The sequence below is a fragment of the Tursiops truncatus genome, chromosome 10, assembly GCF_011762595.2.
Source record: "Tursiops truncatus isolate mTurTru1 chromosome 10, mTurTru1.mat.Y, whole genome shotgun sequence".
NCBI classification, from domain to species: domain Eukaryota; kingdom Metazoa; phylum Chordata; class Mammalia; order Artiodactyla; family Delphinidae; genus Tursiops; species Tursiops truncatus.
Window position 1 is genome coordinate 82,003,429 of NC_047043.1, and position 12,971 is coordinate 82,016,399.

At 44.6% G+C, this 12,971-nt stretch overlaps 2 protein-coding genes across 4 annotated transcripts in view; one reads left to right on the forward strand and one right to left on the reverse strand.

Moving 5' to 3' along the window:
• The window catches only part of FRMD4B (FERM domain containing 4B), a 334,665-nt gene that overhangs the window by 249,943 nt on the left and 71,751 nt on the right, over nt 1-12,971 (reverse strand). The gene's annotated exons all lie outside the window — the stretch shown is intronic.
• Nucleotides 3,056-7,441, forward strand: LOC109552138 (cytochrome c). The gene is made up of 2 exons (XM_019947430.3): nt 3,056-3,109; nt 7,124-7,441. Exons 1-2 carry the CDS (start codon nt 3,056-3,058, stop codon nt 7,436-7,438), a joined length of 369 nt encoding a protein of 122 aa, XP_019802989.3. The 3' UTR covers nt 7,439-7,441.

A 12,971-nucleotide genomic window follows, 5' to 3' on the forward strand; every position in this document is an offset into this window, starting at 1 on the left:
GGAAGTGGCTTGGAGAAGGAGGGGCATCATGCATTCTCCCCACAGCTCCCCGCCGTGTCCCAAGCACAGAGTTACTATCGGTTTGAAGGAGGAATTTCTTAGTGGCCGCTAGTCTTAGCTCAATAGTATCATCAACAGAACACACGTCCCTTGTGAAGAAGAAGCCCCCCACGACACACCCACTGTCAGCAAGTGGGAGTATGACCCCAGCGTGCCCAGGTCTTGCAATTTTCCCAAAGTTTTAAAGATAGATTTTCTGTGACATTTTCCAGTTTTAAAATGTTTGGAACTATGTCGATAAATGTTTAAATGCTGTGCCGGGCCACACTGTGTGAGCCAAAGAAATCAGACCGCGGGGCTCCCAGCTTGACATTCCTACTCTAGTTCAAAGAGACCCGGTCGTGGTCCGGCTCCACCATCATCAGGCCGTTCCGAGGCTTAATTCAGATCATGCACGTGAAGGGCTTACCAGAGCTTCTGGCACGTGGTGAAGGCAGTAAATAACTGGTGTCAGCTCGCACTACAAAACTTCTGAGATTTATTCCTAACTATTACATAGGGAGCAGATCACAGGAAACCCCTGAAGACAAAACATCTGAAACTGGGCTCCTCTCCCGCCAATGATTCCCCATCTCTTTCTTTCTATTTCCCAGCTTAGATTTGTGCCACTTTCATTTTACTTTCTCAATTCATGAAACTCAGTCTGGCTGCACAAAGGAAGCAAGGGGGGGAAAAAAAAGGTCAGGTGAAAGTGTAAGTTGGTATAAGTTTTCTAGAAAGTACTTTGGTAATGCTTAGCAAAAGACCAAAAAAATTTGTATTCCTTTTGACTCAGGGATTCCACTTTAAGGAATTTGAGCCCAAGTAAAAATGACGGTTTTTCATAAAGACTTAATCCTAAAATGTTTACGACAGGAAAGTCTACAATAGAAACAATTAAGGAAATTAAATGCCCCTGAATAGGGGATTGGTTGCAAAAGTTATGATACACTAGAATGCTGACTTTTGTCTATCACATCCCCCCATGACTTTCAGAGCGCTTATGATTTTCACTGTGTCCCTGGCAGTACACACCACGGGAGCAGACAGCCTGTCAGTCTTGTTCAACATTGTACACACCACTATATATGAGCTGGCACGTAACAGACACTAATAAATATTTAAATACATCCAAAGACAGCTTATGTAGTATGATTCCATTTTTGTGGGAAAAAAATAGGTATGTGTTTCTGGAAGGTAAATAATTAGTGCTTTGCCCTAGACTGGGCCAAGCAAACTACAGTTTCAGGATTGTCTGCTGTTTTTTGTAAATAAAGATTTATTGGAACACAGTCATGCTTATTCTTTTACACTTTCTCTAGGACTGCTTTTGCACCATAATGCACAGTTGAGTTGTTACAACACAGACTACGTGGTCCTTTAGAAAAAAGTTAGCTGACTCCCGCTCTAGATGGTAGAAGTTCTTTCTGAGTGGTCTAATAAACACACACATGTGTATACATGTATATGTATATCTGTGTGTGTGTGTATTTTTTTTACATGACTGCTTTTCCAACCAGACAAAAGATAGAATTATTTTTACAAAAGAAAGGAACGCAGAAAGAAACCAAAGAAGGATGGAGGGAGGTGGGAGGTACGGAGGGCAGAAACTGTTTATCCATATTTGTCAATATAGAAAAATGTCCAAAATAAGTGAGAGTTTTAAATATGCTATGAACAGAACGCTGTCATTTTCATAATACCTGGATCAACTGCCAAAAGAAAATATACAAAAAGGTGAGCTTGGCTGTATCTAAGTAAGGAAAATATAAATGACTATTATTTCTTTCTTTGATCTTTCTTGTATTTTCTAAAATTTCCAGAATAAAAATGCATTGCTTACATAATAAGAAAAAGAGAAATAAGTGATCTTGAACAGAAAGACAGAGAAAAGAAAATATGAATCTACATAAAAAACAGGAATCTTTCTACCAAGATTTGGCAAGTAAGGGAGGGAACTCAGGGTGGGTCACAGGGGCATTTGCTTCTTCACTGCACGAGGATCAGTGCTACACTCCAGCAAAATGAAAACATGGCAAAGGCAGAGGGGTTCATACCCAGGGCCAATTTTTTGTTTCCAAAAAACATTAAAGTCGGCACCCAATTTGCACTGATGTTTTCTCTTTACATTAAAAAAAAATTTTTTTAATACACTTCCAGAGGACAGCTTCCCATTTCTACCTAGATTAGAAAATCAGTTTAGAAAAGACGGCCATTTGCAGAAAAATGGATGGAACTAGAGTTTATCATACGAAGTGAAGTCAGACAGACCAAAAAAAAATACGATAGCACTTAAATGAGGAACCTAAAAAGATGACACACATGCACTCCCTAGCAAGACAGAAAAAGACTCAAAGACTTAGAAAATGAACTTATGGCTACCAAAGGGGTAAGATGGGGATGGGGAGGGATAAATTAGGAGGGTGGGATTAACATATCCACAGTAATATATATGTAAGTGATAATCAAAGGACCTACTGTTGAGCACAGGGAAACCTACTCAACACTCTGTAATACCTTATATGGGAAAAGAATCCTAAAAACAATAGATATACGTATCTGTATAACTGAATCAGGTTGCAGTACACCCAAAACAAACACAACACTGTAAATCAACTATATTCCAATATAAAATAAAAATTAAATTTCAAAAGAAAAGGAAAGAGAAGAAATGCCAACGATATTCCCTTCAGGGCTCGGTGACCTAGGCTGGTGTCACATCCCTGGAGCCAGAGCAGCCTTGGGTCCCAAGTCTAGACGTGGTGGAGGTGAGGGAACTGGGAAGCAGGTGCCAGCAAATGAGCCTCTCTTGGACCTGACAGGCGGACGACAACCTCCAGATGCAGGCGGGGCCTCCTACAGCTCAACCAAGCCTAGTGCACCCAAAGGTCGGTGGACCCTCACGCTGCATGAGCTTTGAAAAATCACCTGGTCTCCAAGTCTCCTGGTGGTGGGGTTCCCAGGGGCAGCCTCCTTCCTCGGAGTCTCCCCACCTCCGCACGACAGCAAGCTCAGCATGGCGTTTTTGGCAGGGCTTGGGAATTGTCGTGGGGGTAGCGGGGAGCGAAGGGTAAGGAGGAAGAAGTAAGGAAACACGAGCTCTGGGGTGTTTCTTCTGCCACAGTCCACTCGAATCTACGACCCAGTAACAGGACTTTCTCTAAGGCTCTGGTTGCCGGTAACCCGAGTGGGGCATGAAAAAATGCTGCCACCTTGTGGCCATTTCCCGTAACAACAACTTTAAAACCGGTCCTTAGATATCCCTCTAAGGGACACTTCATAACAAGGCCTGCGGGGCTCTAAAGCAGGGGTCCCCAGCCTTTTCGGCACCAGGGACTGGTTTCATGGAAGACAATTTTATGGACAGGGGCGGGGATGGTCCCGGAAGTAATGCAAGCGATGGGGTGGATGGTTCCAGCGGCAATAGGAGAGATGGGGGGGATCGTTTAGTCGGTAATGCGAGCAAAGGTTCAGGTGGCAATGGGGGTGACGGGGAGCGCTGGGGAGTCGCAGATGAAGCTGCGCTAGCTCTCCCGTGTTCACCTCCTGCTGTGAGGCCTGGCTCCTAACAAGTCGAGGCCCGCGGGTTGGGGACCCCTGCTCTAAAGGACACCTGCCCTCAAGAAATGTCCTGGGGTACCTGATCGAAAAAGAATTCGAATCAGGGCGGACTTTTAAGAAACCAATTTCAAGAGGTAAATTTAATGCACGCTGTTTCTGATTTTTTTTTTAATGCACATGAAAAGATGCTCCACATGGCTAATTATTAGAAAACCGCAAATCAAAACTAGAACAAGGAATCACCTCACACCAGTCTAAATGGCTAGCATCAAAATCTACATACAAAATACGCAGGAGAGGGCAGGGAGAGAAGGCAACCCTCCTAAGCTGTTTTTGGAAATGTATGTTGGTAACAGCCACAGTGGAGTACACTATGGAAGTTCCTTACAAAACGAAAGCATCATGGCCGCTGAGCCTGCGCGTCCGGAGCCTGTGCTCCGCAACGGGAGAGGCGACAACAGTGAGAGGCCCGCGTACCGCAAAAAAAAAAAAAAAACACGAAAGCATTATCTGCAATCCCATTCATGGGCCTATATGTGGAGCAAAAAACATAATTCGAAAAGATACACGCACCCTGACGTTCACTGCAGCACTATTTATAAGGACCAAGACATGGAAGCAACCTAAATGTCCATCGACAGATTAAAGAAGATGTGGTGTAAATCCTTGTAAGTTGTAAATCATTGTAAACTATACTTCAACAATAAGAAATGAAAGAGAAAACATTTTCTGGTCAAGTAGCCGGACCTTTTCATGATTTCAGTCTCAGCCAAGGTGGGTTTTTGGCAAATCTGATGTCTCCCATTAACGCTTCCACTGTCCTTCTCTGCTTCTGTAGAGGCAGGGAAGGTAAGAACCCTGTGGCAACCCTCCACAACGAGGGAGCTGTGGACAAATGCCCCGGCCTCTGGGCCTCAGTCAGGGTCCTTGCAGAAATGAGCACCAGTTGCCCACAGAGATGTCTTTCTTGGCTTTTTCTCCTTCCCTGCTCTCACAGCTGCCCCCACTCCTCCCTCCTGCTTCCTGGAAATCTCACAAATTATCCTCCTGCACCCAAGATCCTGCTTTAGGTTCTGTTTTGGAGGAACTCAAACTAAGAGAATTCATGAGGATTTTTTTTTTTTTTTTTTTTTTTTTGCGGTACGCGGGCCTCTCACTGTTGTGGCCTCTCCCGTTGCGGAGCACAGTCTCCGGACGCACAGGCTCAGTGGCCATGGCTCACAGGCCCAGCCGCTCCGTGGCACGTGGGATCTTCCCGGACTGGGGCACGAACCCGTGTCCCCTGCATCGGCAGGTGGACTCTCAACCACTGCGCCACCAGGGAAGCCCCATGAGGAAATATTAAACCAGTAATAAGAATTACACCACAGAGCTTCAGAAAGCTCCCACAGATGGTGTGAAATAGAACTCATTAGTTTCCAGGACATATTCCTCCACTATTCCTCTAATAAGTCTACTTATTAGACTTCTACAATGGGCCACACAGGCGCTGGGTATGTAATTGTAATAGGGAAGAACAAATCTGACTCCATATTACATCTATTTCTTTCACTTTAACCTTTGTATTCTAGTGCTTTTGCTACAAGTTAAGAATGTTGCTTGAAATATACAGGGTAGCCCATTCTCAAGGCCCTGACCTTTAAAGGTATGACACTTTTCCATTCTGATAGAGATAAAAAGTTACAGAACAGAGAATAAGATTTGTTGCAGGTAGGGCTTCCCTGGTGGCGCAGTGGTTGAGAGTCCGCCTGCCGATGCAGGGGACACGGGTTCGTGCCCAGGTCTGGGAGGATCCCACATGCCGCAGAGCGTCTGGGCCGGTGAGCCATGGCCGTTGGGCCTGTGCGTCCGGAGCCTGTGCTCCGCAACTGGAGAGGCCACAACAGTGAGAGGCCCGCGTACCGCAAAAAATATATATATATATTTGTTGCAGGTATACTGAAACATTGTGACCTGACCTCTGGGCAGCTGCAAGAACAAAGGATTCCGATACCAAGAAGTTTGCAGCAACCAACCACACGACCTTCCCTTTTAGTATAAAAGAAGCCTGAATTCTAACTTGGGTAAGACAGTTCTTTGGGAAACTATTCATTATCTTCTCCATCTGCTGGCTTTCTGAATAAAGTTGCTACTCCTTGCCCCAACAATTTGTCTCTCAATTTTTTGGCCTGCTGTGTGGCAAGCAGTACGAGCCTGGACTTGGTAACATAATGGTGAACTAGTAAATACAGTCTATACTTACGGACATTAAACAAGCACTATGTAAATTGCATTATGGAAGTATAGGAAAATATAGGAAAGTTAGTGTCTAGGAGAAAAAATGTTTTTCCCTCTACTCTTCCAAGTTTTTCGCTGAGACACCTGTAATAAAGGATTAATAAGAGAAAAACAAGCAGAAGGTTATAAACATTTGGCTCATGTATATATGGGAGATACCCAGGGAAAAATAAATAAGTACTCAAAGAGGTGGCTTGAGAATTCAGGATTAAATACCATCTTTACAGGGAAAGGGAAGGGGGCATGTAGGCCTCTTAGGGGAGAGTAAATGATTTTAAAAAAAGATGAATGGCGCCGTAAAAGAACACATGAGAGGTATGATAGTTTGTGACAAGGTTTTTGACTGGGTGTGGTGTGGACCTGTAGTTTTCTCTCCTGTGATGAATCAATCTTCCCTGGAGTTTCCCGGGGAGCGGATTTATGACAATTGAGCTCCTTCTGAAGGATGTGTTTCTAGGCAGATAAGGGCACTTCAGAGACTACCATATTAAGTGAAATAAGCCAGGCAGAGAAAAACAATATCATATGATATCAGTCATATGTGGAATCTAAAAAAAAAAAAAAAGATACAAATGAACTTATTTACAAATCAGAAATAAACCCACAGACATAGAAAATAAACTTATGGGGGCTTCCCTGGTAGCACAGGGGTTAATAATCCGCCTGCCAATGCAGGGAACACGGGTTTGAACCCTGGTCCGGGAAGATCCCACATGCCACAGAGCAACTAAGCCCGTGCGCCACAACTACTGAGCCTGAGCTCTAGAGCCCACGAGCCACAACTACTGGAGCCCACGAGCCACAACTACTGAAGCCCATGCGCCTAGAGCCCGTGCTCCACAACAAGAGAAGCCACCGCAATGAAGAGTAGCCCCCGCTCGCCGCAACTAGAGAAAGCCCGTGCACACAGCTACGAAGACCCAACGCAGTCAAAAATAAAATAAATAGATTAGAGAGCGGGACGTTCAGCTTGCGAGCGGGAACGTCTTGGTCGTACACGGAGAAAGAATGATTTAAAAATGGGTGATGGTGGGCTTCCCTGGTGGCGCAGTGGTTGAGAGTCCGCCTGCCGATGCAGGGGACACAGGTTCGTGCCCCGGTCCGGGAGGATCCCGCATGCCGCGGTGCGGCTGGGCCCATGAGCCATGGCCGCTGGGCCTGCGCGTCCAGAGCCTGTGCTCCGCGACGGGAGAGGCCACGGCAGTGAGAGGCCCACATACCACAAAAAAAAAAAAAAAAAAAAAAGGGTGACGTTGAGAAGGGCAAGAAGATTTTTGTTCAGAAGTGTGCCCAGTGCCATACTGTGGAAAAGGGAGGCAAGCACAAGACTGGGCCAAATCTCCATGGCCTGTTTGGGCGAAAGACAGGTCAGGCTGTCGGCTTCTCTTACACAGATGCCAGCAAGAACAAAGGCATCACCTGGGGAGAGGAGACACTGACGGAGTATTTGGAGAATCCCAAGAAGTACATCCCTGGAACAAAAATGATCTTCGCTGGCATTAAGAAGAAGGGAGAAAGGGCAGACTTGATAGCTTATCTCGAAAAAGCTACTAATGAGTAATAGTTGGCCACTGCCTTATTTATTATGGAACAAATGTCTCATGACTTTTTATGTGTACCGTATTTAAATGGACCTCATACACTAGAATTCAGATCATGAATGGCTGATGTAATATTTCTGTCCTGATTTAAATAAGATTGGCTCGTGGCTAAATGAATATGGTCAGCTTTTTGAATTTTGATAGTAATTCTGGTTCAGCAAGTACTATCACTATTTTCCCCTTCTAAAGAGGTGATTAAACTTGAATAAGGAATGTTACACTTTTCAGGGATATGGTGAATGCCTTCTCAAACCCTATCGGAGATTGGTTTTATATTTAGATTTCTATAACTGGTTATATTAATATACTTAAATATTGAGAAGCTCCCTTCACTGTCTCATAGACCAGCAAGAGTCACCTGTGTTTCAAGTTGTGTTCATTCACCTGTTAAGGCAAGGGCTGAAGATACACTGACAATGTCCACTTTACCTTTTTTGGTCTTAACTATGCCAATTTAATTAAAATTCTCCATCTAAAAAAATAATAATAATAAAATAAAATAAATTATTTAAGAAAATAAACTTATGGTTACCAAAGGGGAAAAGGGTGAGGGAGGGATAAATTACGAGTTTGGGATACATACTGCAATATATAAGACAGATAACCAGGGCTTCCCTGGTGGTGCAGTGATTAAGAATCCGCCTGCCAATGCAGGGGACAGGGGTTCGAGGCCTGGTCCAGGAGGATCCCATGTGCTGCAGAGCAACTAAGCGTGTGAGTCTGAGAGCCACAACTGCTGAGCCCGTGTGCCTAGAGCCCATGCTCCACACGAGAGGCCACAGCAAGGAGAAGCCTGCGCACCCAACGAAGAGTAGCCCCCACTCACCGCAACTAGAGAAAGCCTGTGTGCAGCAACGAAGACCCAATGCAACCAAAAATAAAAATAAATAAAATTTTAAAAAAAACCCAACAGATAACCAACAAGAATCTACGGTAAAGCACAGGGAACTATACTCAATATTTTGTAATAACCCATAAGGGAAAAGAATCTGAAAAATAAAAATATATATATATATGTATATATATAAATAAATAAAACTGAATCACAGTGCTACACACCTGAAACTAATACAACATTGTAAATTAACTATACTTCAATAAAATATATATATACATTTTTAAAGTGTCTATATCTCAAAATAATCCATATACCAACAAAGCAGCATATTTTGTGTGGCACGTCCAGAACTCCTAAAGTTGTAACTTTCCCTAAATGTTGTCTTCTCAAAAAACTCGTGCTGAATCATTTCAGACTAGGTTCAACTGGGCCTTCAAGTAGGAGTTAGCCCAAGAGTAGGCAAGGGCTATTTCCTCCATGTACAAGGACTGAACAAGGAAGGCGGACATCTGAGCTAACCAACCATGTTAAAGGTTTAAGGACTTCAAAAATTATACAGTCACCAAACATTCCCCCCTTTCATTTCACATGGGTTAAATATCCCAAGAGCTGAACAAATGCTTGGACACTTTCAGGGTATTAATTCCCAAGAGGATCAAAGTGCTGTTAAGATTGAAACATGGCCTGGAAAAGCACCCTTGCAGTCAGACCGTGCACCTGGTGGATTCTCTTCTTGTTTGACTGGGGACAGCAGAGAGCGTGGCTCTTCTACCAGGTGGCAAAAGGCACTCTACCTTGTTTCAAAGACCCACAGCGTCAGGTTCACAAAGATGTCACTTTAAACTGGTTTGAAGGGCGCCTGTTTGCTGAATCCCTCAAGGAGCCTCAGAAGAATCTGATTCTTACAAACCTTTAGTGCACACACACTCCCTGAGAATGTGAATCAGCTGAATTCTTTCTGAACACGTGCACTTTCGCACAGTGCTTTCTATGCTAAGGAAAGGCAATAAATACGTCTTTGGTGCTTCTGTGTTTATGATCGATGGGCTTTTTTCTTATAGCAGTCTTGTAAGAGTCTGCCTTATTATTCTCGCTGCATACTAATACTTGAAACATTTTAGGAAATCATGGTTCTCTGGTTCCTACTTCAGGATCATTGAACTGATTTAATGAGCTCTGTCTAATTATCGCATTTTACCTTTCACATGAGAGTGCAGCAATGTTTTGGCTGAAATAGGTGGTAATAGCTCAAACACTCAGAAAGGAAAAAAAATGAGGACGGGTAATGCAGGACTCCCAACAGTTCATTTTATGCCAGATAGAATTCTTAAAGGTATACGTACATAGCTGTACTATGTACACATTCATTCATTCATTCATTCATTCATTCATACATTCATTCTGTACTCATTATGTGTGCTCCAGGCATTGCAAAAGACACCAGATCAGCTTCTGCGGCTCTTTCTTAGGTCTGCGTCCATTTTGAGGGGCATAAAACACGATGGTTTATAACTCTTAAGCTAGACTGTGTAGATTTACATCCCAGCCTCACTATTTCTTAGCCATATGACCTCGGGCAAGCCAATTAACCAACGTGTTTCCCCATCTGTAAAATGGGGGTTATTATCGTGGCTACCATCACAGGACTATTGGGAACATTAAATGTCAGTACATACAAAGCATGTAAAAAAAGTGCCTGGAGCATAACAGGCATTTTGTAACTGTTGCCTCTTGTGTTTCTGTCATATTGTGTCTTGTCTGCGTCGCACGTGGCAATTGCAGTTGCCTATCTACTTACCTATTTTTTACTAGTTATCTATTACGTATTGTTTGTTTGCCTCCTTCATCAAACCATAGGATCCATAAAGACAGAGACTAAACTCCCTGAGCCTGGCATTGTGCTTGGCTTATAGTAAAACACCCAATCAAAGTTTGCGGAATCAGTGAACCAATGAATGAATGATTCTTTTTTGGGATGTGTAACCCCCTTTCACTCTTTTTTTTTTTTTTTTTTTTGCAGTACGCGGGCCTCTCACTGCTGTGGCCTCTCCCGTTGCGGAGCACAGGCTCCGGACACACAGGCTCAGCGGCCATGGCTCACGGGCCCAGCCGCTCTGCGGCACGTGGGATCTTCCCGGACCGGGGCACGAACCCGCGTCCCCTGCATCGGCAGGCGGACTCTCAACCACTGCGCCACCAGGGAAGCCCATCCCCCTCTCACTCTTGACAAGCTTTTCACTTAAGAGATTTCTGTGGCACATGTCTATCAAATGCCATTTGCTGGAAATTCCACATGGTTTTCTATCCAGATGGTGCCCATGACAAAGCGAAGGCGTTCTGGCATGCAGGAAAGTTAGGGTGATGGACGCCAAGCCAAGTCACTGTATTATTCATCATCAAATGTTGTTGGCCAGGGAGCTGACTGCTGCCAGCTGAGCCCCACAGTGGTCCAGTGAAGAGGCTGGTTTCTAACAGAAGCTAGGAACATCATTAGGGAGGGAGGGTGCGGCGGGAGGAAGACGGGGGTTAAAAAGGGAGAAGTTTCTCAGACTTGTCTTGGCTTTGCAACCTTGGGCAAGTCACTTCACCTCTCTGGGCCTCTCAGCTTAGTGTTTTTATAAATGCAAGGCGCAAATTGTCATCAGTACTTCCCAAACCTGGCTGTGCACCAGAATCTACAGGGAAGCTTTTTTTTTTTTGCGGTACGCGGGCTTCTCACTGCTGTGGACTCTCCGGTTGCGGAGCACAGGCTCCAGACGCGCAGGCTCAGCGGCCATGGCTCACGGGCCCAGCCGCTCCGCGGCATGTGGGATCTTCCCGGACCGGGGTACGAACCCGTGTCCCCTGCATCGGCAGGCGGGCTCTCAACCACTGCGCCACCAGGGAAGCCCCGGGAAGCTTTTTAAAATACTGATTCCTCTAGGCCAGCAGTCAGCAGAATTTTTCTATAAAGGGCCAGATAGGAAATAGTTTAGACTTTGTAGCTTGTATGATGTCTGTTGCCAACTGCCATGCTCAAGTCTCCCACTGTGTCATCAAAGCAGCCCAGGATGAAATGTACACGAATGTGGCTGGATTTGGCCAGCTTCCCTGGGGGCCATGGTTTGCTGACCCCTGCTCTAGGCCAGGTGTGGCCTCCCTGGATAAGGACCAATTTTCTGTTTATTTACAAAAGCTCCTCCAGATGATCTCGAGAGGCAGCTGCACTTGGGATCCACCAGATGAGACGCTATAAGGCTTCTTCCAGCCTTCACTGGAGCTTTGATTCTCTACTTTCACTGTGAGAAGTGGCCACTCTCAGTCAACACTATTTAGACAGTGATCTTAATATGCTTTCAAATGCATACCACTTGGGTATTAGCTTTCTACATCTGAAGTTTTTACTCTCTCAAAGTTCAATTCTCTATTCTACCAGGAGAAGTTTGAACAGTCCTTTTCACTATGTTTAGACCTAAAGCACTTCTGTGTGTGATATGCCTTGTCAGTTCTTTGTAAGTGACAACTGCACTGCTAACTTACAAATGAGAAGTTTAATATTATCCTGTCTAGGCCCTAAATGGCTACGATAAGGTGAGCCTCCACTTAAGAAAGGATAATACATAAAAATATGAAATTATGAAACAGTTACGGGTGTTTATAGTGTTGGGGTAGAATTTCTTTTGTATGGAGAATTCCCTTTCTACTAAAGTCATGACTGTTGGGTGATAATACACCCTGGTTTCCTACAGACAGTCCTAGTTTTCACCTGTATTCCCTGAGCAATTACCATAGCGCCCCCTTTCATTCTCAAAAATGTCCAAATTGGATGATAAATTACATGGTTGCATGGGCAACTTTGAGGGAAAACAGTCAAAACGACTGTTCCATTCATTTTGCACTTTCTAAGAGACAGGCACTGCTCTGAGGGTTTTAATGATATTATCCCACTTAATCATTACAGTATTTTGCTGGCGGCTGATGTCTCTAGATTGGGTTTCCTCAAAAGCAGGCCATGAGGCAAGGATTTGGGGACAAGTAGTTTTGGGGGAAATGCTCTTAGGAAGCACAGGTAGGGGAATAAGGATGCAAGGCAGGGAAAGGAAGGAAGCCAGTACACAGTACATTTTTGAGTAGGTTATGGCCCTGAAGAAGCGGGGCTCAATTTCCCTGGGAACCCTCTAAGAGATAAGGTCAGCATGCCCTCAGGAGGGGCGGGGAACCAACAGTTTTATTCCACAGTTCCCATCTCTTGCTGGTTGAGGGTCATGCCTGGATATGTTCACTCACCCTCCTGCATGTGTGGCCTGTCCCATAGTTAGAAGGACCCCACTCCTGTGGCTAGAGAATGAATGGGCTCAGGTGAACAACACAAAGAACCTTGTCAGTGTGTAGAACTGTCTGCAGACAACTTCCAGGGTAGGCCCAGGGCACCAATAGCTTCCTGTGTTTGAATCCTAGTTCTACCATCATCACCTACATGCTCATGGGCAACTCACTTAAGCTCTTAAGTCTCCGTTTTTCCACCTGTAAAATGGGGTAAAAACAGTATGTGCCCAGAGTTTTTATGAGGCCTAAATGAGATCATATAAGCACAATGGTCATCTGTCACTTCTCTCTGTCCAATATCCACGTCGTTTTCCCTTGGCACACTCCCTGGACCCTCTTTAGAAGAATCA

Bases quoted from the DNA above. Each gene is read 5' to 3' on its own strand.
- LOC109552138 (XM_019947430.3), top strand. From the start codon at position 3,056: ATGGCGTTTTTGGCAGGGCTTGGGAATTGTCGTGGGGGTAGCGGGGAG. The intron at 3,110-7,123 runs GTAAGGAGGAAG...AAAAAAAAAAAG, and splicing joins GGGGTAGCGGGGAGCGAAGG to GGTGACGTTGAGAAGGGCAA.